The sequence below is a fragment of the Bidens hawaiensis genome, unplaced genomic scaffold (genome assembly GCF_021521415.1).
Source record: "Bidens hawaiensis isolate Kalapana, Puna unplaced genomic scaffold, B.hawaiensis_p1.1 tig00005873_1, whole genome shotgun sequence".
Taxonomy (NCBI): Eukaryota; Viridiplantae; Streptophyta; class Magnoliopsida; order Asterales; family Asteraceae; genus Bidens; species Bidens hawaiensis.
The window spans coordinates 1,230,288-1,254,452 of record NW_027491386.1 but is presented as its reverse complement, the minus strand read 5'-3'; the positions used below and the strand labels follow the sequence as shown (position 1 = coordinate 1,254,452).

The following is a 24,165-nucleotide window of genomic DNA, read 5'->3' as shown; positions in this document are numbered from 1 at the left end:
GACTAATTATATATGTTGAAACAAATAATCAAATATAACTTAAATTTGAATTGCAAAACTTGACAAAGTCAAAAATTGATCCATTTGTCAACCAAGAAATCAATAATAAAACATTAAAACCCGTCCACCATATTCTTATTTCATTTCTATAATCCAAGTTTCATTTTTGCAACATCATACCCATGGTACCTAAGAAATCATATTTCATTTTCATCATCCTAAAATTAATCACCCTTTCGTTGTCTCAAGATATACAGTTCCCTACATGTGACGAAAACGGAAATTTCACAATAAACGATGGTTACCAAACTAACCTTGACGATGCTTTGTCGTCCCTGACATCCAATACCAACATTAGGTACGGATTCTACAACCTGTCTGTTTGTCAAACCCCCGATCAGGTCAACGTGATCGGGCTATGTAGAGGTGATGTTGAGCCAGCCGATTGTCGAAGGTGCATAAACGAAGCGGGTACAAGACTACGAGAGTTTTGTCCAATTCAAAAAAGGGTGCAATTGGTTGGTATGACAATTGTATGTTAAGGTATTCTAATGTGACCATTTTGGGAGCTGGTCCAGACACTAGGGTTACACGATTCATGACTAACCCTAGTAACGCATCCGGCATTGACCAGTTTAACGAACGATTGAACCAGCTGTTGGATAAACTTAGAACCGAGGCTTCAAGTGAGGGTTCACTTCGTAAATATGCATCAAACAACATAACTGGACCCAGGGCGACGAGGATTTTCGCGTACATGCAGTGTACACCGGACTTATCCGAAAATCAGTGTTATAGTTGCTTGAATAGTGCAGTTGATGCTATTGTTAAAGGTCGTCGCGGAGCAAGAATTTATTATCCTAGTTGCGTTATCAGATATGAAGATACCAGATTCTTTGATGCTACGGTGGATCTTTCATCACCATCACCACCACCAATGCAGCCGCCGCCGCCGCCGCCGCCACCCGTACCGTCGCCTTCGGGTATCCATCTCATCTGGCCCAAAATATTTTTCACAAGTGTCGTTAATTTTTGGTACAATGATTATTGTCAACTTGATTACACGTTTAATTTTTCATTTAACAGTATTCAAATTTAAGATGAACATATATTTAATAGCCCCAATTCGTAATAAACGATAAATTATAAAATAAGAATAATTTAAAAGAAAATTTAGTCGACTCAAAATTTCTGTATTTTAACAAAATAAAAAAAAATTAAAATAAGATATTAAAGTGATAGGGTTGGGTACAAATAAGAAGTATCACTTTCTTAAAAAGGCTAGGAAGGAGAATATTTTAGTCCTTCACACATTAAAAAAAACCCAGCTTTCTCTCCCCGTCTCTCTCTCTCTCTCTCAGCCACAAATCAAACAACCAACAGCACCACCACCGCTATCACAACTGGTGCACGCAACTCCGGTCATCGATCTGTTTGAAACCAACGCCACCACTCCGAAGGAAGACGGTATACGGAATAAAGCTCGCCGATTCCGGTAGATCGAGATCGGTAGTGAGTTGGCGACGGACGCCGTCGGATTCAGGTCGGAGGTCGTACTCAATCGGTTCGTATGTCCTTCACAACGGCTACGAAGTTCCGGTTTCGGTTGAATCAACGCACCGGAGAGAAGAGATATCCAAAGCTAATATATTTGATTTGTGACAAAACAGCAAAAGACGTCCTTTATGTTTGGACGTTTTTTCAATAGACGTCCTTTCGCGAAACAAATGGCAGAAAGCATACTGTATGTTTCAAATTCCTTTCACGGTACGTCCTTTCACTACTAGAAAATAGGCCTTTAATGACGCGCAATGCGTGTCATTAAAGGGGGTAGATGACACGCCAAAGCGTGTCAAGGAAGGCCTGTCATAAAATAAAGATAACGCAAATTTGTGTGATCTTTTTATGACACGTGTTCTTGACATGCATTCTTGACACACATTCTTGACATTTTTTTATGACACGCATTTGCGTGTCATTGTTTCAAGTATTAAAAAATGGTTTTTGACACGCAATTAATGTATATAATACAACTTAAAATTCATATATATAGCAAAATAATTTATTTCATAAAATACTAAAAAGCATTCAAAATTAACAATATTTCAAAGTTAACATTTCATTAATGCTGATACAAAATTTCACTAGTAACTAAACGATGTTAAAAAAAGGTCTATCATTTTTCATGAATTCCAATCAATATCATCATCCGTGAATTCATCGTTCCCTCTCACAAGCTGAGAAAAATATTAGATTAGTGAGAGGCGATTAAAACTAGATGAAGCATATTAATTATGTTGAAAACTTTTACCTGACCCATTGCTGCATCTATGAAAGGCCAAACAGGACATCACTTGGCAATTTGATTTCTGTAAGCAAATTATCAACATGGTTATGTAGGATGCAACAATAACTTTGGTACATCTTGTTGCCACTGTACCCTCAATCTGCCCATTTCCTTATCTATATCCAAAAAACAAAAAAAACAAAAAAAAACTCTCAAAGCAAGACAGAAGTTTAAATTCATAGTTTCTTAAAAGTATTAACGTTTAAATATATAAAAGCCATACAAATATTACCTTCTAGATACCATATAATAATGTAATGCATATTATCCACATCAATACCCTTGTTAATTGCCTGTGTGCTACAGTAACAAAATAGTTAGCAAAATATATATAAAAAAATACATTAGTATCTTCCATCTTTTAACTTGTGCTATTCGGTTATATGCTTCTTTTACATAATGTACATTTCTTCATGATGGTTAGATCTATATACATACAGACAAACATGAAGACTTAATTATGATGAGATTCATTAAGCAAAACGACAGTGATAAAATGATAACGATGGCAGATGTTATAAAACATAATGTAAACTCAATATTGTGACTCATTTTCTTGTAATCACAAAGTGGACTTTAGTATAAAAAACGGTTGCTTGTGTATTGCTATTTATCATAATGTTTCCAATCATTAATAAACTGTTTTACAATATTTAAATCCTTTTTATGTGCTTCAAGGCACTACAAGCTAATAACTGAAAGTAAAATTTTCATGCTAAACAGTTAAACGCTCATACTGATGAAGTCATAGCCTAATTCTGAACCATAACACAAATACCATAGCAAAGCTACAATAAGGTTATCAATCATTTTTGTCAAATTACACTTATTTTCCTCGAAATAACACGCCTCTTAAAACAAGCAATCATGATTCTAATTCAGCTATCTACTAATTACATGAATACTCAACGGACAGCCTCTAATCATCATAGAGTAATTAACTAAAATAATAAATGAAGCATACCGTAAGTATTGGCTGTGGGAGGATTGAAATGGCTAGTGAATGATTGTAAGCTGCTTCAGGTGTCTATTCAGTGAAATCTGAAAATAAATTAAACATAACATTATTGAAGTTAATAATTCATTCCTACATCAGAAGACGCTTTGGTATGTTCATATTTTGAAAAATCTCAGTTCTAGCCCTAACTGTTTGAAAGTTGCCATTTTGAAAAATGCAACGATTCCATGATGAAGAAAGATTTCAAGTTAAGTTACATAATTGCTCATTATCATTAAAACAAATAAGTTATCTTTCAAAATGTTGAAACGTTATAAAACATTTACGATACTAGGAACTAGTCGCAAATCGATACGTTAAGCTTGTGTTCATACATTAATGGAGGATAAGTTACAGAGAGAATCCGGCATGATAACGTTACAATGGAATAAAAATGGCACAGATCTCTATGCATTCTAACTATGGAAGGCCTATTTATAGGCTGGACTCATTCGTTATAACTGTAGTATTAACGAATGAGACCTTTCATTCGTTAACAAGGTTAACGAATAAGGTCTTTCCATAGCTCATTCGCTAAACACCCTTAGCGAATGGGTATACCTTAACGAATGAGCTGCCATTCGTTACACTGTAGTAACGAATGGGCTCTTACATTAACGAATAGCCTAATCTTTAACGAATCAGGCCTCATTCGCTAAACAACCTTAGTGAATGAGCCTTTATACATTATGTGTAAAGACTAAACTACCCCTAGTCTATTCAAACAGCTGCGGACACCAAATCCGTGCACTTACACAAAAAAAAGATGATTACATATATAAGTTAATGATGGTGTTTCATTCCATGAAATACTTGTGACTCTCCTAAAGTGTCCTTCCATAATAAAAATTAAAACATAACAAAAAATATGCTTATTAAATTCACATGAACTACTTAACATGGTTAAGAAATTATTAAAAATGGAGACATACTTCATCAATTTTAAATTTTGAATGTAAGCTTAGTACCGTTGGCATTTAAGAGATGTTTGATAAATGATGCCTTGCCGCACTAATGGTTCATGAGTTGGAATTAAGATTGAATAAAGAGACTTTATTTCATTTCTTTGACCACGAAATCCAACAGATGAATAGCATCAACTCATCCAAAGCAAAGATCAACCTAATAATAATTAATAAGCATGCATAAGATAAAATGTACCGATCAAGTATTATTATCATCTGTTAAAAAACTTTCAATGACTCAATTTACCTCATTAGAGTGTATGATTAATGATTCTTGCCTTCTAAAGCATCTGTTTGAGCTCAATAACTCAGAAAAAAGCATTAATAAAAACAACTTAGTCAAAATCTTAACAATGAGAGCTGATAACAAAAAAAACGATTAAAAGAGGGCTAATGAAATCACCTTATGTGCTTACACATTTCGTTAACTTTCCACACGCTTGTTCGAGTTTGTTTTAAGTCTAAACCATCACTATTGTTGCGGACCGTAGATGCAGGCAGCTTAATCCTTGACTGATCGCTTTTAATCCTTCGCTGTTTCAGTCCCGGTTGGATGCTCTTATCACCGCCGCCTTGCCACCGAGTACATTCGTTGTGAACAACTTTATGCTCGAATTGAACCCGTTGCGCACTGCCTTATTTGCTCCACTGTACTGCCACACACGATTAAGGGGAACCATAAAGGAAACTACAGCGAAAGACATGTTTTTTGCCCCTGCACGTTGCAGCGGAAGACAACTTGGATAACATTCAAAAAAATGCTAAATAATAAAATCAAAGTAAATGCATTTTAAGGCACTTGGTATAAATTTTTCATGTTTTTCTAGGAAAATACCAACAGTAACTCATTTTGACATGCTTACCAACACCCACAGTCATTACTTTGTAAAAAACTTTAAAAAAAAATTTATTAACAAAAACATTTTTTCACATTTTGGGTTGTAAGATTTTAAACTATAGATAGCAGCATACTATTTACGGGTCTCATGTTGACCCTATAAACAGCCCGACCAATTTACCACTTGCAAAGAAGATTAAATGTATATAAACTTACATTGTCAATGCAAATTTCAGTTTGTTTTTAGTCCGGTTAGCAAAGTCATCTTCATTTTGAGTCATTGTTAGGCGATAGAGGTCGAGTAAACATCGGTTTTTCCTTTCTAACTTGAGTAGCACCTAACATTAGAATTATGAGAACAAAGTAATCAAAATAGTGTTGCACACATTTTCAAAGCAGCAACAAACGGTTTGGGTCAATTAATTCCCTAACGCTAAAGTAATAAACATGATTTAAGCATTGCAATGGACTAAACCTAACAATCAACAAACAGCTTATATCAACCGTAAGTCCGTAGTCCTTGAAAATATGTCTGAAATTAGCAATTGTCAAACATATTAGAAACATTAAACCTAGCATATCAACAAAATTAAATCTAACAATCAACAATCAAGCTTCTCCATATACCAAATTGATAAACAGATTAAACCTAACAGTCAACAATCAAGCTTCTCTATATATCAAATCCACAGACATATTATACCGACGACGTTAAATTTAAGCAAAATTGACTATTGATAGATTACATAGAAGAAACGAGAGATTATACCGACGGCGATGGCGTTATCAGTTCCGGTGAGTAATCAGACCGAGTAATAGTGAGTAATCAGACGATGACGTTAATCCAGAGCCGTAAAACACTTGTAATCAGCGTAGATCCAGATTCATAATCGTGAAACAGACGCAACAGAGCCGTAACATACTCAATTAACATGAATTCAGATTCGTAATTGACGATGCAAAGCGTGAATCGATGATCAATTCGTGCTGAGGACGACGACAATGCAGAGCGTGAGATCGGGAAGGATGATGAATTCGTGAATTTGTACGAGAGGTCAATGATGAAATCGTGCCCTAGAAATTATAAAGTGACATTCAACTATTCAAGTATGACACACTTTTAAAAGTGGACCCCATGTTTCTTTTTCTTTTTGTTTTTTTATGACAAAGAATTGATGACACGCAAAAATGTCTATCATGTTTTCTTCAAATTTTATAAAAGATGATGTTGTTTAATGACATGCGGGTTTTTTATGTCACAAAATGATTGTGTGTCATAATTCGCGTGTTATTAAAGGTACATTTTCTAGTAGTGTTTGACCCTAACCTCGTTAACTTTTCTCGTTAAATATTGTCATGTGCAAGGCACATGAGGGTAGTTTCGTAAATATACCTATTTATTTAATAATTAATCCTTTAATTTTTCAAAAATTTAAAATAAAATATGTTATATATCGTCTATACAGTATACACCTCTTCAACCCAGTCCTAGACCTGCCGCCTGCCATAATCATTAACACCACGATCTCCGGTCATCTTCTCCGGCGGAACTATTGTGAATCGAGTATCACCTATAACTAGCACCACCACCACCACCACCAAGAAACGCCTCAACACCTCACACAACGACGACATCAGCCCCTCAATTCAAAGACAAAAAACCCTCGTTTCTGATGACTAACTAGATCTAGACTCCGACTCCCCCCCCTCGAAGTCTTGTCCCACAGCTCCAACCACGATTCTAAAAATCATGGTCATCGGAACCATCTTCGCCCACCGCCGCAACCATGCCTAGTTCAACGTCCAAAACTCCAATCCCTCATTCATTCTCGAAATTTTCAGTTCAAACTAAACCCTAGCTCTAGAAATTCAGTTTGGTCTTGTTCGATTAGCCCTTGATTGCCATAGTTCACTGGAATCGGATCTTGGATTGGTTAGCCCTTCAATGTCCTCTTCGGCCTGTTCCAGCTGTGTGGATAGTTTAGGAACGACGATGGGGGTTGAGGTTTAGCGGCTATGGAACGACGATGGTGGAGGATGTTGAACGGCGAGATAGATGTTGAATGGCGGTGTAGGATATTTCAATTCCAGATAGTGAGGGAAGAGTAACGAGGATGGTGGAGGATATTTCAATTCCAAACAGTGAGAGATAAGTGGCGAGATGGATGTTGAACGGCGATGGGGGTTGAGGTTTAGCGGCTGTAGAACGACGGTGGTGGAGGACCGGAGGTAGGCGGTGGAATTTGAAACTGATGGGTTTGAGGTGGATGTTGAAGAAGACAATGTGTGAAGGGGGGACCATATTAATTTATTATTTTTCTTTATTTTCTTGGTTAATAATTATGTATATTTACGAAACTAACCTCATGTGCCTTACACATGACCATATTTAACGAGAAAAGTTAACTGGGTTAGGGTCAAAGGACGTAACGTGAAAGGAATTTGAAACATACAGTATACTTTCTGCCATTTGTTTCGCGAAAGGACGTCTATTGAAAAAACTTCCAAATATAAAGGACGTCTTTTGTTGTTTTGCTTGATCTTGATTTGTCTTTTTAGCATTTCTAGTTTTGTGTGTTGGGGCTTTTTTTGCAAAAGCGAGCTCCGATTAAGGTCTTTTTTAATTATGTGATACCTTGTAGATGCTAGCTTCCATTGATGTATATTGTTCATAAAGGTTTAGTTTCAAAGTTTTGCTATTTGGTGTTCTCTGTAACTCTATGAAACTAAAAACACAATAACACTAAAACACACAATAGAATCCAGTTAAAAAACACAATGGTAAAACATAACGAAAAAAAAAGAAGAACCACTACGTTAAACACAATAGAAAAAAATTACTATGTTAAAAACACAATGGAAAAAAAACAATGTGAAAAAAAACTATGAAAGATACAATGGAAAAACACAATTTTTTTAAAACACAATGATCAAATCAATAACACAATGTATAAAAAAACCCACTAATTTTTTTTATTTTTATATAACAATATGGTGCTCGTATTAAAGATAAAAAAAACCTCGTTATTATGGTGATTTGTATTTTTTTTTAAATGTCGTATACAAAAATTATTGACGTTTTAAGATGATGGGGGAATTGGTATGTGCATTGCATGTGGGAAAGAGAAAATCAACAAATGTGTTATTCCCTTTGTGCCATTACCCTTATTTCTCACTTGATTTTTCACTTAAACTAATCTCAACCTTTTAAGTTCAAAATCAATGGACAAGACTATTTCCTATCATTCCTAAAAGACAATACTTTTATTATAACCTAACCCAAGTGATATTCAAAAAGGTATTTAAAGCAATTCAAAATTTGGATTTAAAAGAACTATTTATTACATTTTAAATAGGTATTAAAAATGTGGAAGCAATTTTTGGGTCACTGACCTCATTAAAAGTAGATGTAAACCACATATCACTTTTGGTTTTGTTGTCTCTTAGCTCGTTTATGAGGTCAATGTTAAAATTTCTTGGAACTGTGCAAGATTCACTCACACTGCATCTCCTAGACGAACTTGACTTGTATTATGCTACAATAATTTGTACAATTTCACTAACATTTTATGAGATTTTCAGGCAATAGTAGTAACACGGCAATTATTGTCATTCCTGTTGTTGCAACCTTAAGTCTTGTGATATTAGTGGTGGTTTTCGTTTGTGTCTTCACGAGAAGGAAAAGAAAGAAGGAACAACTTCCGTCAGAGAATTTAGGTGTGTGTTATTAATTTATTTGGTTTGGTTTATAAGGTAAAAAAAAATACATTCGAAACAATTATTTAAGAATAATGAGACCAGTAACATCTTTGGAACTAAATTTGTTAGAGGGTAAGTTAAAAAATGGGCAAGAAATAGCAGTGACGAGGTTGTCTAAAGATTCAGGCCATGGCGAACAAGAATTCAAAAACGAGGTTTTGTTACTTGCGAGGTTGCAACACCGAAACTTGGTTCGGCTTCTAGGATTTAGCCTGGAAGGATCCGAACGACTTTTGATGTACGAGTTTGTACAAAATGCAAGTCTAGATAAATTTATATTCGGTAAGTTAACTCTTCATTTCTATAAAACTAATAATGATGAATTTTTAAGCATTCATTATTTTGATAATATGCTTATGCTTGATCTTAAATATGTAGATCCATCAAAGCGTGCAGCTCTTGATTGGGAAAGAAGATACAATATTCTAGGAGGTGTCGCAAGGGGACTTCTGTATCTTCATGAAGGTTCACGACTAAAGATTATTCATCGAGATCTTAAAGCTAGTAACATTTTGTTGGATTCTCAAATGAACCCAAAAATTGCAGATTTTGGTATGGCAAGGTTATTCACACCTAAAGAAACCCAAGCTAACACTAGCCGTGTAGTTGGAACATAGTAAGTCACCCTAAATGTTTTTCTTTTCTTTTCTTTTTTTTTTAGTAATTGACAAGTACTTTTTGGTACTAGTGGATACATGGCACCTGAATATGCAATGCACGGTCAGTTCTCGGTAAAATCAGATGTGTTTAGTTTTGGTGTATTGATACTTGAAATTGTAACTGGGCAAAAGAACCACACTTTTCAAAACGGAGTGGTCGTTGAAGCTCTTCTTAGTCATGTGAGTTATTTTATTTATTTTATGTTCAAATATATAGTTTTTTGTTAACATTAAATTCCCGTGTTGCAATTTGATGTTTTTAGGCATGGAAAAGTTGGAGAGATGGGACGGCTTCAAGTTTAATTGATTCTGAATTAAAGGACGGATCTAATTCCTTACGCGATATGATTCAATGTATCCACGTTGGTCTCTTATGTGTTCAAGAAGACTTAAATGAGAGACCAACTATGGCTTCAGTTGTTTTGATGCTTAGTAGTTTATCTCTAACCCTCCCTATCCCTTCTGAGCCTGCGTTTTTTGTGCACACGAACCCAGAAAAACCATTACTTGAAGAGTACATTTCAAGTGCAAGTCATCCCGGTCGGTTTAAAAGTAAATCAAGATCTTCACAACGGTCTGTAGCAAGTGATATTTCTATGAACGACCTATATTCCCGATAAATGAATTGTTTTGGTGTTATGATTTTATAGTTATTAACTTCTTTGGTACTAAAAGTTATATTTAATTTTCACTGGGTTGTATATGTATCTTGTTTGGAATGCATTTATTATAGAGGAGTAAAAACAAACACACAACATAATATGGTGCCTTTTTACATTTTTTTCAAGTGATTAATCTATAAAATAGTAACCAAGTTTTAAAATTGTTTCAATTAGGTCATTTATAAAATATTTTGTTTCAATCAGATTACTAAAGTTTTCTTTGTGTTCCAATCCTAGATATTTACCCGGACAACAGGTTATGTAGGGTTTTTTTTATTTTAAATAGTTTGACAATTGACATTGTAAAATATCTTTTTAAATATTGAGAAAAAAAAATTTTATTGCAAAAAATTGCAAAACAAAATCTAAAAATTGACAAAAAAAATAGTTAGAAATCACCCTTTTTTAAGTTACAGTCTTTTATAAGAAACCACCATTTTTTTAAAAAAAATCAAAAAGATAGTTAGCTGCTATTAAAAATTTTTAACAGTAAAATTATTAATTGATTCCATACAAAAAAGAAAAAAAAATGTAAGCGTATTAATTATATTGTAACTTTTCGTAAATTTTTAGTTTTTTTTTTTTGTAATTTCTCAGAGTATTTTTTTTTTTTGGCAATTTTTCATAATTAAAAATTATTTTCTCAATTTTTACTAATTTTTTATTTTTTAAAAAATGTTATTCAATGTCAAAACTATTTAAAAATAAAAATAAAAACCTAGATAACCTGTTATCTAGGTTAAATATCTAGGATTGGAACATAAAGAAAACTTTAGTGGCCGGATTGAAATAAAATATTTTATGAGTGATCTGATTTGAATAATTTCAAAATTTGGTTACTATTTCATAGAGTAATTCCTTTTTTTAATGATAACTTTCATAAAAAAAACCACTTCCAAGGCGCTAGGAAAATAAACTAACCAAACGAAACAATCACATTTTTCTTCCTTTGACCGACGTTACCTGACTGGCGGATCTTGAGAAGATCTCGCCCCGAAAAAGCAAATATAGGGGGAATCTGACACCAACTATTAATGAATTGCCAAATCAAATTGGCGAAACTACACGAGACAAGAAGATACTCGCTTGTTTCGCCTCTTTCCCCGCAAAGCCTACATATCATTGAGCTCGCGCTAATGTTTCTTTTAGCCAAACCCACAAGGTTTGGGATCATATCCATGTTGGCCTTCCACGCAAAGATGTTGGTCCTCAGAGTAAAAAGACAAAACCAACCCTTTCATTAAAACTCGAAGATATATATACCTTAGGATGATCCAAAGTTACATCAACTACAAGGCTGGTAACTAGACTGAGTTTTGAAGATTTGGATGATCAGGTGGAATCTAGAGCACAAAAATTGTCAAGGAAAACTCACTCAAAAGAGGATGGTGAAATGGAGTTTCACAATGCTATTGATGTTGGTGAATTCCTCGTTTTTAGGGTTACGGGTCATGAAGACGAACTTCATGCCCTTATTTGGGAGGAAGAGAAGATAATCAGTTTAAAATGAATTTACTTTCCTAAATTATAAGAGAGCAGGAGGAGACGTTCGTAAAACATGGGTAGGTTTGGAATGGGAGAAAAGATGTAAGATCAATTATGTTAATTTTCTCTTGTAATTTTTACGTCTTGTATTTTTTTCTTGTAAGCGGAGGCTTGTTGCTTCTTGCTAAAATGTTACATTTTGGTATTAATATATTTTGACCTTTCAAAAAAGAAAATTACTCCAATCCAAGACGTAGGAGGGGCCGGATTTGAGACGCTAAAAAGAAGATTCTTCAAGGAGGGGATCAAAAAAGACCTGACGGATCTTTGGACCACTTCCATCGATCCGGTTGAGAGCCCCACCCAACCTGCATGAGAATAAGCTTGCATTCGGTTAACTCTCTAGATTCGCAATGGGTAAACGAATTTTTGATACATTGCCAATTCTAAACCGGGGTACCATCTATTTGATCAGTAAGCATCCTTTATCTTGCTTGTTCAGGAACAAGTTAGAGAAGTAAGAACGCAAGGGCATTTGGTTGATCCACATATCAAGCTAGAAGTGAATTTTTGTCTCCCCTAGAATTTTTACACATTATACATTTTTGTGGGCCAAATTCATATCCAAACGATAAATTTTATATATGCCCTTACTTAAATTTTAAAGGTATATTGGTTTTTAATGATTCCAACTATTGTCTTTTGGTCATTGCTGGACCCAACTAATGAATTGGCTTTTAGGTCCCAACTTTTAAATTATTTATTTCTAACGGTCCGCGACTAACAGAATCCTAACGTCGTTAGTTTCAGGTCGCCGGAAAAAACGGTTTTGGTCGGAAAACTCAATTTTTTCCCGAAAACTCAACATTTTCGTCCCAAACATCTTGGTAACTTCGTATCGGACATTTAGGAACTTTTTTCTAGTAAAAGCCCCAATTATTGAGGTCGCTGGAAACCTTAAAACCATCGTTGAAATCGGTTGATGGTGCTCAATTGGTGGTAGTTGGTTAGTGGTGAATCAATTGGCGGTGGTTGCGGTATTCAGGTGGTGTTTTCCGGCAAAAAATTTGAATTCCGGCCAAAAACGTTTTCCCGACGACCTGAAACTAACGGCGTTAGGATTCTGTTAGTCGCGGACCATTAGGAACAAATACTTTAAAAGTTGGGACCATCAGTAATCAATTCATTAGTTGGGACCAGCAGTGACCAAAAAGTAATAGTTGGGACCATTAAAAACCAATATACCAATTTTAAAAGATCGAATTTACTCATTTTGATTTTCTTTATTATAAATAAATAATAGATGATTATTCTACCATTTTTATTAAAACTTAAAACTTATAAATTTACCCAATTTTTACTGGAACTTAAAAATCAAATATCAGCCCAGCAATGACATATCTAGAAATTTTAGTCATTGGGTGTCAAAAAATGTTAACCTAAAATGGGTCTGGTCAAACTAAAATTGGTCAACCCAAGATGTGTTGGGTCAAACCAAATGAGGCAGGTAAAAAAGTTACATTAAGTAAATTGGGTCGGGTCAAACCAAAATGGGGCGAGTAAAAGGTTACATTAAATAAACTATGTATAGAAATTTAAGCAACAAATTTCATTAAACAAAATAAATAAAATACATTACAATTCACCTTTGCGTGATTTTATCTTTTGAAAACCGTCAATTATAGTCTCATTCATAACACCTGCAAGTGCTTTTTTCATCATTTAAATAGTGTAGAATTATTAATCATTAAAAATGATACTATGAATAAATTCATATTTCGGTCTAATTATATAATAATCATATTAAACTCTAAATTAGCTAGAATGTTTTAAAATCTAGAACCCAAATCATCGTTCCTCAAATGACAACAAAAATCCCATGCCTTTTGAATTTCAAGAAACATGTAAACAATCAAATCAAAGCGAAACCAATAGAAATCAAAATAAAAAAAAGTAAACAATTGATGGGTGTATCTCGTATTTCAAAATAAAAAACAAGAAACCAAAATCACAAAAAAAATCTAAACGGCATATACCTGATCAGATGTGAAAACACTTTCATCTCTCACTCTCGTATAACTTGTAGATTCCAAAATTTTAATTTATGATGTGGCTAGATAATTAAGCAATTTGGGCTTTATTATTATTTTTCAAAACAAAATAAAATTTAGACTTGAAAATTTGAGCTCAAAAGGTTGGGTTTGTGGCGCTAAAAATAATAAGGATTGGACACATGAGTCGTTGTGCTTAATATATTTGAAGTTTATAACACAAACTAGAGATTTGAGTGGTGCCTACGCTCCCTCTGACCCAACACTGGATCCGCCCCTATCTGCCTATACTTCTTCCTTTTTAGTTTTATTGGTCTTCTCTTACGTTTTTACCCTCTCTTTTTTCACGACAATCACCAAATTGCAAGAAAACAATGATACCAAAAAATCAAGCGAAAAACAGTCACTAATAATTAAGTAACAGTCTCTAAAACTCAAAATTCAAATGCTAAGGTTTTGACCAGTTTATAAATACACAATAAGGGGAGGTTTTGTGCTTCACCAAGTTGTACATCATGCTTTACAAATGTTTTATGCATTGGAGGTTATACACTATGTTATGGATGTTGTATGTTTAGTATGTATGTGTCTAGCCCACAATTTGATTGTCCACTCCACAATCTCATCTCATAAAACACAAAATTGCTACTTTGTATCAATTACCAACCACCCTTCTCTAATGAAAGCCCATCACCTTCTTCTCATCTCCAAAATGTAATGTTGCGGCCACCGTTTAGAAACCCTAGGCGACGGCGTCTGTCTATGGAGGTACGGAGGTGTCTTGGTGGCAGCAATGGCCTGTTGCGGGGAGGCTTAATAATAGGTCATTCAGGTATACTTGATCTTCCTTTCTTTTTTATTAGAGAATAAATCACCAAAAGTGCCTCTAGAATGAGTTACTTTTACATTCATCGTAATCTATATCTATTCGTATGCAGAGGTTGTAGTCGAAGCTGTTAAAGCCCGACTACAGAGTATGGTGGCATCAGAAGCCCGGGTGGCATGGTTCTTGGACAAAGATAGAGATGGAGCTTCTCAACCTTCCTAGTGGTTCATAGTTGATCATCTGTTACCATGAACCAAAACTATTTTAAGTCATTATGTTTTAGTAATCAGCATCCCACTTGAACACTCGATGCATTATTATCCATTGAAATTGCCTCCAACCGTCCTTCGCCATTTTTTAGGTATATTATACATGTTTTTGTTTATAATGTAAATAAGAAATACTTATGTCATTATGGCATTAAACTCCCTGCCACCTGACAAATATAAAACTAGTTAAGTGATTTTGGTAGTAAGTTAAAACGGATCAGGTCAAAATAATCAAACTAGTGGATTTAGCTTCCTTTGCAAAACTTGATGCCTTGATTTAGTTTATTATGTTAATACTTGGTTTCTCCCTTGTTATGTTTTGGAATTGCTGGTTGGTACCTACAACATGGTATGGTTTTGATGGGGAAGAAAAAAAAAAGAAAAGAACCACAAATTTCGGAGGACCCTAGTCTTGCGAAGGAGCAGTACAACGGCAAGGCATGGCAAGAGAGTGGCGCAGTTTAGTAGCAGAAGGGAAAAGCTCAAGTGTGAAATTACACCTATATTGGCATCAACTATGTCTCTTATCGGTTCTCCAGCATGCGAGTTCATTCAGTATCGAAGTCAGCTAGCCTTCATTCAATCAACGCAAGTTCAATTGGATCTCCCTTGTCTCTCAGTCTCAGTTGCAATACTTGTACATGAAAGGTAGTGAAATACCAGGATTGAATATCTCACTTCAATACCGATCTATCAACTGTATACCTTCCATATCGAACTTCTCCGAGCAATTCTAATGCCAAACCGATGGAATTCCTATCTAGTAGTAAACTTCGGCAGCAAGGACCTTTTCACTTGTCTAGATGGCCACATCTAAACTTGTACTTATATGCAATACCGAAATAAGTCGGGTAGTGCCCGCGATGGACTTGCCTTTTCGGCTAAGTACTTGACATCGCTTTAGGGAACCCTAATCAGAGGTTTCTGAAAATGATCGTGACTATGCTAGACCGAAAAAAGATTTCATGAGAACTGGAACTAGAACTTGAACTTGAAACCAAATCTGGAACAGAAACAAAAATTGAACTTGGAAATACAAAAAGAACCAAAACGAAAACATGGAAGAAACCGGGACTAAAGACAGGGTGACGGTGGCTTGCGGCCATGTCTAAAGTCTCTACCCATTGACGACAAAAGTGGTGACGACTAGGGTTACAATACATGAGAACCCCATATATATAGGAAACAAACCAGAAATGAACCATTATAATTCCATTGTCTTGTTTGGTTAACTTATGGAATGAAATAAATTACTACTTTACATTATTTGGTATAAAAAATGCAAAAAATGAAATAGAAATAATAAAAATATTTCTATCTCAAAATAAATTTGCAATGGCGACAGTGGTGGCGGCACCGACGATGGCGATGATAGAGTGGGGGCCATAGTGGTGATCAGGTGGTTGTGATGATTGTAGTAGTGGCGATGATGATGGTGGCGGTGGTGATCAGGTGGTTGTGACGATTGTAGTGGCGATGACAGTGGTGGTTGCGTAAGTGGTGGTGGTGGCGGCGACGATGGCGGCGTTAGTGGTCAGGTGGTGGTGGCGATTGTGGTGCCAAGGTGGCGACGATGGCGGTTAGATGGTGGCGGTTAGGTGGTGGCGGTGGCATTAAGGTGGCGGTGGCGGCGTTGATGGTAAGGTGGTGTGGCAATCAAGCAGTGGCGGTTAGGTGGTGGTTTAAGTGGTGGTGATTGTTAGGTGGTGGTATTGAGAGAGCAGAGTGAAAGATGAATGAAATGAATAAAAAGAAGAGGGGTGAAAAGGAATGGTTTTTGAGTAAATGAGATTCAATGTGTAATAGTTGATTCTATTCTATTGACCAACCAAATACTTGTTTTCTCATTACCTCACGATAACTCATTCCATTCCCCTTGTCATTATTGTATACCAAACGCTAGCAATATAATTTATTGGTTAAAACCAACTTTTATAACCATAACCAAAGGTGGACTTATTCCCTGGTACGGGTCAGCCCACAAGTTGTGAATTTTTTAGTTGTATATATATATATGCTAAAACTCCGACCGACCCGTTAAATTTTGACACCACCCCTTAAAATTATTATATAACGATAGCCAACTGAACACAAAAGTTTCCAACCCTAAAAAAAATTATTGGATCCGCCACCGATTATAACCATAAACCAAACCCTATGGATCTCAAAGATCGAACAGTCTGATTTCCTTATATTTTAATAGTTGTATCAATTTCATCGGTACCCATGTACACAAGGAAATCATAAACTCGTTGGGCAAACTAGAGAAAGAAAATGATGCATTGTCAGTTTGTACATGGTCTAATGTACAAGTGACTAATGCATCCAATAGCACTAGCTACTTATATTCTGTATGTCACAACAAACTCATGGTTCTGTTATTATCTATAATAATATTGTTGTGCACAAATCACCTGTATAGGAACAGTTCATGCAACAATTAACGTGTAAACCGCACCCGAATGGGAATAAGGTCAATATATCTATAGATCATAATCACACCGAATGGCAACTTGTTCCATAGCAATAAAAAGGTTTACATTTCTCTTCTTTGAGGAAGTGAATCCCTAATCGAGTCAACTCATCTTTCACCCATGAAAGAGGTGTTAAAGCTTCTTCCAATAATGGTTAACAACTTTTGCAACTATAGTACAATATCTGTAGCAATATAAATTAGGGGGTGTTTGGGTAAGCTTTTAAAACTTGTTTATTTGTTTGTTTGCTTGTTGAAAAGCAAAAGGCGTTTGGCAAAGCTTCTCCAAAAGCTTTAAATTGGATTCTTTTAAAAATGGTTTTTGCTTTTCAAAAAGAAAATAAGCAAATAAGCAATTTTAGAAGTTCACCCAAACGCCATACAAGTTAACCACCAGCAATATAAAATATAGGATATTTCACGCTTATATTGAAAAGGTCAATGTGATTTGCATGAATATAATCAGATTTGTGTTGTCTTTAACTCAACTATTACGACCTGTCAACCAATTTAAGACTCAGTAAAACCTTTTGACTTGTTTAGATAAATCAGTTAAATGGGTCATCAAGTTCAGGTTACACAATTTTAAGTGTTACAAGTTAGGGAGTTAGGTTTGATGTCTTTGACATAGGTAAACATACGAGTTGTGTTCTTATTCAACAATTTAACCTCCAAGCTAACACTATTGCTATCCCTAGCTAAGGTTATTTACCGAGTAGTAACCAATTTTCCCACTAACTTTTTTGTTCATAAAATCACTCAGCTTTCGTTCAATGGTGTGAAATTATTTTTAAAATGTTTTAAAAAAAATAGAAGTAACTGACATTACTGGAACATATAGCAATTTTGGTTACTATTTAGTAATTATTTTATTCCAAATTGACTTAAAATGAACGATTATGAGACCCGATTATTATTTAGTTAAAAAAATTAAAAAAAAAAATCTTCAATATAACCCCTTCAAGGTGATTTATATAATATATGTATATATATATACACACACACTGGCGAAGCTTGAGAAAAATTATTGGGGGGGCCAAAGTTATGGATCCAAAAATTTTGGGGTCAGCGGTTCGGTTTGAGTCGGGTCAAAGTCAAACATTATAAAAATTTTCGAGTCAGTGGTTCGGGTCGGGTCATGATATGCCTATTACCTAATAAAAAAGCAACAACACAATTCGGTTAAATTACAATACTAATTAAGTAATTTTGAGTTCATACAAGCAGGCTCTGAGTTCATACAAATCGAGTTCCGAGTTCAAAAAAAAGCAACAGTACGATCAGTGGCGCAAGTTAGTTGGTTCGAACCTAATGTAGTAATTTTAACCCAATTCGACTCTGAGTTTATACAAAAATCGACCCTGTTTTAACCCAATTTAACTCTAATTTCAACCCAAATTAAGTATTACCGGCTACGAAGGTCGGGCTCTGGTATTCTGGTCGGCGTTGGTGTCGAGAAGAGGTGGCACTTCGGCTGGGGGCTAGGTGCTAGCGGCTGGTGGACGATCGCTGCAGGCTGCAGCTATTGCCGTTTCACCTTTTGACGGACGTTTGGAATGCCGCTGGAGTCTGGAGACCTGTGCGTAGGTCAAAGACAGAACCCTAATTCAAACCGTCATTTGTTACTTGATATATTTTATTGATTTAACAACTTTAACATATTTACAATACAAGCCCTTAAAGTTTGGGTTTATTTTAAAAAAAAGCAAATTATAATAATAAACAGACTTTATATAAAATAAAATCAAATGTCGGGTGTTTATAAAATAAAATCAGCGGGAACCAGGATTATTTTATGGAGGAATTATTTTTGGAGGCCGGGCTCGATACGTATAAAAACAATCCGGGGGGGGCGAGCTCAATACCTATAAAAATTTTCGGCCAAATATCGGAAAATATACACTACCGACCGGAAAAACGGGGGTGGCACCCCTGGCCCTAACTAACCTGCGCCAATATATATATATATATATATATATATATATATATATATATATATATATATATATATATCTTAACTGCTAAATAGCAACTAGCATCCATGTAGGACCAAAATGAACAGGTTTACTAAAAACATAAGATAACATCAGAAAAAAACAAGAAAACACTTGCCATGATAATGAATGACTACACAATAATAATGCAAGAGTACCTTCCTAAAATTGGGACCACAGTACCTCTTGTATTGTACAGTTTAGGCCCAAATTGATGCTTGATATAGTACTATCATCACAACTAAAGCTAGTTGTCCTGCTCACACTGCAATAAATCAATTAACATTCCATTAAGAGTGAGACAAGTACACATTATCACTTCTTATCTAAAAGAAACTTACCATTTCATTCTTAGAAAGTTTCAAAAAACTAATACATGTCTAACCCCAAACAAAATAATCATAAACCACATTTGACCACATGATGTTGTGTTGCATACGATCGTGTTTTGTTATAAAAAAAAAACACAAAAAAGACATTAATGTTTGCGAAAACGAATGTTTAGGACAGTTGGGATTCTTTCTTTTTCTTAAATCTTTAAGGAACCATCACTTTTTAAAAGAAAAGGTCAAGTGCAACAGTATAAAAAGTCAAATCGCTTATCTAAAGTAGTAGATCTGGATGTTTAAATTAAGAAAGGGTCTTTGTTTTGAATAAAAAAGTTTGCGACACTAGTACACACGTGTCATCGCTACATTAAACAACAACATAGAATCAAATGGACCATTCAACACAGTTTTCACCTTTGCAAGAAGCACTTTGTAAAGTTTAAAACTTTATGTAATCGAAAGGGTACCTTCGTCATTTGCACACCGAACTCTCTAATCACCCCTTCACGTGTGTATGGTCCCCACAAATGTAGAACTCGGAAAATTGTCACTTAAAGGAATAACAAGGTCGTCATGCGTTGGGTGACATTAAATTTATATCACAACCATTTGGCTTAAATATGTTTATAAAACTAATCAATAAGCATAAAGTAAAAAACATGGGCATCTAAATAGAGTCTAGATGCAATCAAGGAAAGCAAAAGCTAAGCAATTTTAGTGATCTTAAAGGACAACAAGTAGGTAGGGGCACACATATGTGTGTCTCCATCTAAAGAATGCAAGGCGTTCATTCAATGCAACGAGTTATAACACTCACGATAATGATTTCAAATCAATCAACATCCATGTTTAGATTCCAAATTCACCAAAGAGTAAAGATAAAGTGTTGTTTGTTAAAACAAAATCTTAAAACTAGTAAATGAATTTAAGGGCATATAATCACCAGTTCTTAACTTCAACTCATTCAATGAGGTGGCACAGTGGTAAGCCTTTGATTTCCTCAAGCAGATAGAGGTCTTAGTTTCAAATCAAGTCTTTCGCCTAGTCCTAGTGACGGGTTCTTAGGGATATAAAAAAAAGGCTAGCTGGTGATAACATTAGTACTTGTTAAAACACTATGAAAATGTAATTGGCCTTTATTATAGGCCTATGGAAGTATAATTAGGGTTGTAAATGAATGGAATGTTCAGTGAACTGTTAAGCAGGAAGTTCATTTGCATTTATTCGTTTAATAAATGAATGAACATGAACAAGGAAGGCCATTTGATTAATTAAACAAGCAAACATAAACATTGGTCTTGTTCATTCAATTGTGATCGTGTTCGTTTATTTATGTTCATTCATGTTCATTTGTTGGCGTTCATTCATTAAAGGATTTTTTATATTTTTAATTATGTTTGAAACTAAGATTTTTTTTTCAAATTTATATATATTTATTTATGTTCATCTATATAATTATCTTATGCAGTCGATATCGCCGATATATCACCGATATATCAGTGATACATCGGTTATCGGTCTATTGGCGATACATCAGCCAGAATATCGGTTCAGAATATCGGTACCGATAATATCAACGATGTTGACCGATATTGGAGCAATATTTAACCAATATATCACTGATATTCCCGATATCATTGTTTTAAGTCTTAATTATCAACTTTTAGTGTTCAATATTAGTGTTTTAAGTCTTAATTAATTATTACTTGCTACGATTGTTAGTGTTTTGCAATTTGCAAAAGATTAATTTGTTAATAGTAGGAGACTATACTGATTATTAGTGTTACATTGCTATATATATGAATTTTACATTATATTAAAATTGCCGATATCCCACCCATATCTCATTGCGATAACCGATATCTCAGATATCGGTCCTTGACCGATATCCGATATTTTTCCGCATTAACTACTTAGGTAATTATGTTGGTTTGCTTTCATTTATTCATTTATGTTCGTTTGAGTTCGCTTATAAAATTAGCAGGCAAACACAAACAAATCCATTTCCTTAATGAACGAACATGAACAAGAAATGTCGTTCAATGATGTGTGCGTGAACTGTTCGTCTGTCCAGTAAGTTCTTAACAAATGAACAGAAATAAGGACACGTTCAGTTCATTTCGTTTCTTTACAGGCCTAAGTAGAACTAATAACATTAGTATTTAGAGGCCTAAACATAATTAATAACATTAGTACTTGTTAAAACACTACCCTGTTTTATTCCATGCTTCAAAGTGGTCCTCAGTCCTCACACTCTTGTTTTCTACCCATCTCTTCACCTTTTCCTCTATCTTCATTCTTTCTATATACCCTCTATATATTCACACCATTTTTAAAAGAATGGAAACAACAAAATCTGGAAGGGTAGTGAGAATCATGAACAATAATTTGAAAAACGAGATGATGGAAGATGGCGAAGACGATGATGATGAAACCTATGGTGAGAGTACCAGAAAGAAAAAGGTGACGGGAAAGAGGGGCTCGGGTAGTGGGAGTATGCAAGCATGTTGCCAGGTGGATGGTTGTACTAATGATATGATTAACTGCAAAACGTACCACCGACGGCATAAAGTTTGTGAGGTTCACTCTAAGGCTCCAGTTGTTTTCACTGGCGGATGTCAACAACGGTTCTGCCAGCAATGCAGCAGGTACAAAACAGTTTTGTGTTTATATTTGACGTTAAAGCTAACTATAATATGATAATTAGCATTCTGCTAAATATTTAAAAAGTTAGCTCAAATAATTGTTAATGGAACAGGCACAAACAAATATGCCATAAAAGCAGAATCAAGAACATTTAATTGATATTATGTCTTTCTAAATCTAGGCCTGTAAATGAACTGAACGAACATGAACGGGACATGTTCATTCTTTAAGAAAATGAACGTGTTTGTATTCATTTATGTTCGTTAATGGTATAAATGAGCGGTTCACAAATGTAACTGAACATAGATGAACGGACATAAACAAACATAATTGAAAAAAAAAACAATTAACGTAACTGAACATTAATCTGTGAGACCCAAAAAGTTAATAAACTTAGACCAAATTTAGATGATGTTTTAATTTTATAAAACTAGACTAAATTGTAATGAACCTACAAAATCCAAACAAATATATAAACGAACAAACAGAACATTCACAAACATAAATAAACAAATGAGGCATATGCTCATGTCCATTCGTTTAATTAAATTAACAAAGAATGTAGTTTGTGTATTTAAACAAGCAAACAAAACGTTCATGACCATAAAGAAACAAACGAGACATGTGTTCATGTCCGTTCGTGTAACTAAATGAACAAAGAATGTTGTTTGTGTACGTTCGATTACTAAAAAACAAACTTCCTGCCAAACGATTTACAAACAGTAAGCTAAACGTTTAGTTTGTTTACAGGCACACTTGCTTAGAAAGTTTTAAAATTTCAAAAGTTGATGTAAAGAATACAGTAGAAACTCGATAAATTAATACTCGATTATTTAATAAACTCTCTAAGATAATATTTTTTGCCGGTCCCGACTCGGGGATAGGGTGCTAAATTAATAATTTGCTAAAATTATAAGATAATACATTTTTGATAATTTCTTTAGACCCCATATAAAATATAAATTAATAATTCCTTATATATAGCATGTTACATGAATGATTTATGAAGGTTTCTTGAAAAATGACTCAATTGTCTTTTGTTTTTTGTTGAAATCAATTTCCTCTTGAATCTCGTCTCTAATTTTCCTTAGCATGGTAAGAACTTCTGGTGTTGTTTTTTCAAATTGGGCCGTTCATTTGATATACATGCATTGTATACAATAATTAAGTGGAAGCTTGAAAGGTGTTTGTACACTAAGTATTCTACTATAAATTAATAAGATATTAATTAATATATAAATTAATAATTATTAATTTATCGATTAATTAATAACTCTTTTAATTAATAAGTTTTGGTGGTCCCAAGTGTATTATTTTATAGAGTTTCTACTATATTGTCTTTTTCATAATTGTTACAAGAACAGACTAAATTAGCTAAAATGGAAAAGGATATGTTAAAAGTCACACAAAGTGTAATCACAAATTCACAATGCATTAATTAAGCTTTCTAAATCACTTAGATTCAAAAACTATAGATGGCTTACTTGTATATAACATAATATGGTTTTTACTCGTTTAAAACATTCGGTTTGTCTTTCATTTGTACTACTTTCGTGGCGGTTTCTGCAGGTTTCATGACATAATGGAATTTGATGGTGCAAAAAGGAGTTGCCGTATGCGTTTGGCAGGCCATAACGAACGCAGGCGTAAAAGCACGTATGAGAACTATGGGGAAGGCTCTTGAATGTTCAAGAGAAAATAAGGATTTGTATGATGAATGAAGGTGCTTCATCACCAATTTGGGATATTTGCTATCGGTTGTGCTCTCTCCCTTCTGTCATTCCTAACTTTGCTATTTAGAAGTGCTGGTTGCTATATAAGTAAATATAAGGAATCTTATTAGGATATACTTATATAACTATGTG

General features: G+C 34.5%; 1 protein-coding gene and 1 pseudogene across 2 annotated transcripts; both read left to right on the top strand.

The window, feature by feature from the left end:
• Positions 1 to 152: 152 nt before the first annotated feature.
• Positions 153 to 10,185, top strand: LOC143630976 (cysteine-rich receptor-like protein kinase 8; annotated as a pseudogene). The gene is made up of 6 exons (XR_013153271.1): positions 153 to 972; positions 8,722 to 8,900; positions 8,978 to 9,188; positions 9,285 to 9,522; positions 9,595 to 9,745; positions 9,829 to 10,185. The product of XR_013153271.1 is annotated as a cysteine-rich receptor-like protein kinase 8 (transcript).
• Positions 10,186 to 21,923: 11,738 nt separating this feature from the next.
• LOC143630975 (squamosa promoter-binding protein 1-like) lies at positions 21,924 to 24,165 on the top strand. Its single transcript, XM_077099851.1, has 2 exons — positions 21,924 to 22,302; positions 23,870 to 24,165. Exons 1-2 carry the CDS (start codon positions 21,995 to 21,997, stop codon positions 23,982 to 23,984), a joined length of 423 nt encoding a protein of 140 aa, XP_076955966.1. The 5' UTR covers positions 21,924 to 21,994; the 3' UTR covers positions 23,985 to 24,165.

Excerpts from the sequence above, each read along its gene's own strand:
- LOC143630975 (XM_077099851.1), top strand. The coding sequence starts at position 21,995 with ATGGAAACAACAAAATCTGGAAGGGTAGTGAGAATCATGAACAATAAT. Across the intron at positions 22,303-23,869 it reads TTCTGCCAGCAATGCAGCAG|GTTTCATGACATAATGGAAT; the intron begins GTACAAAACAGT and ends CGGTTTCTGCAG.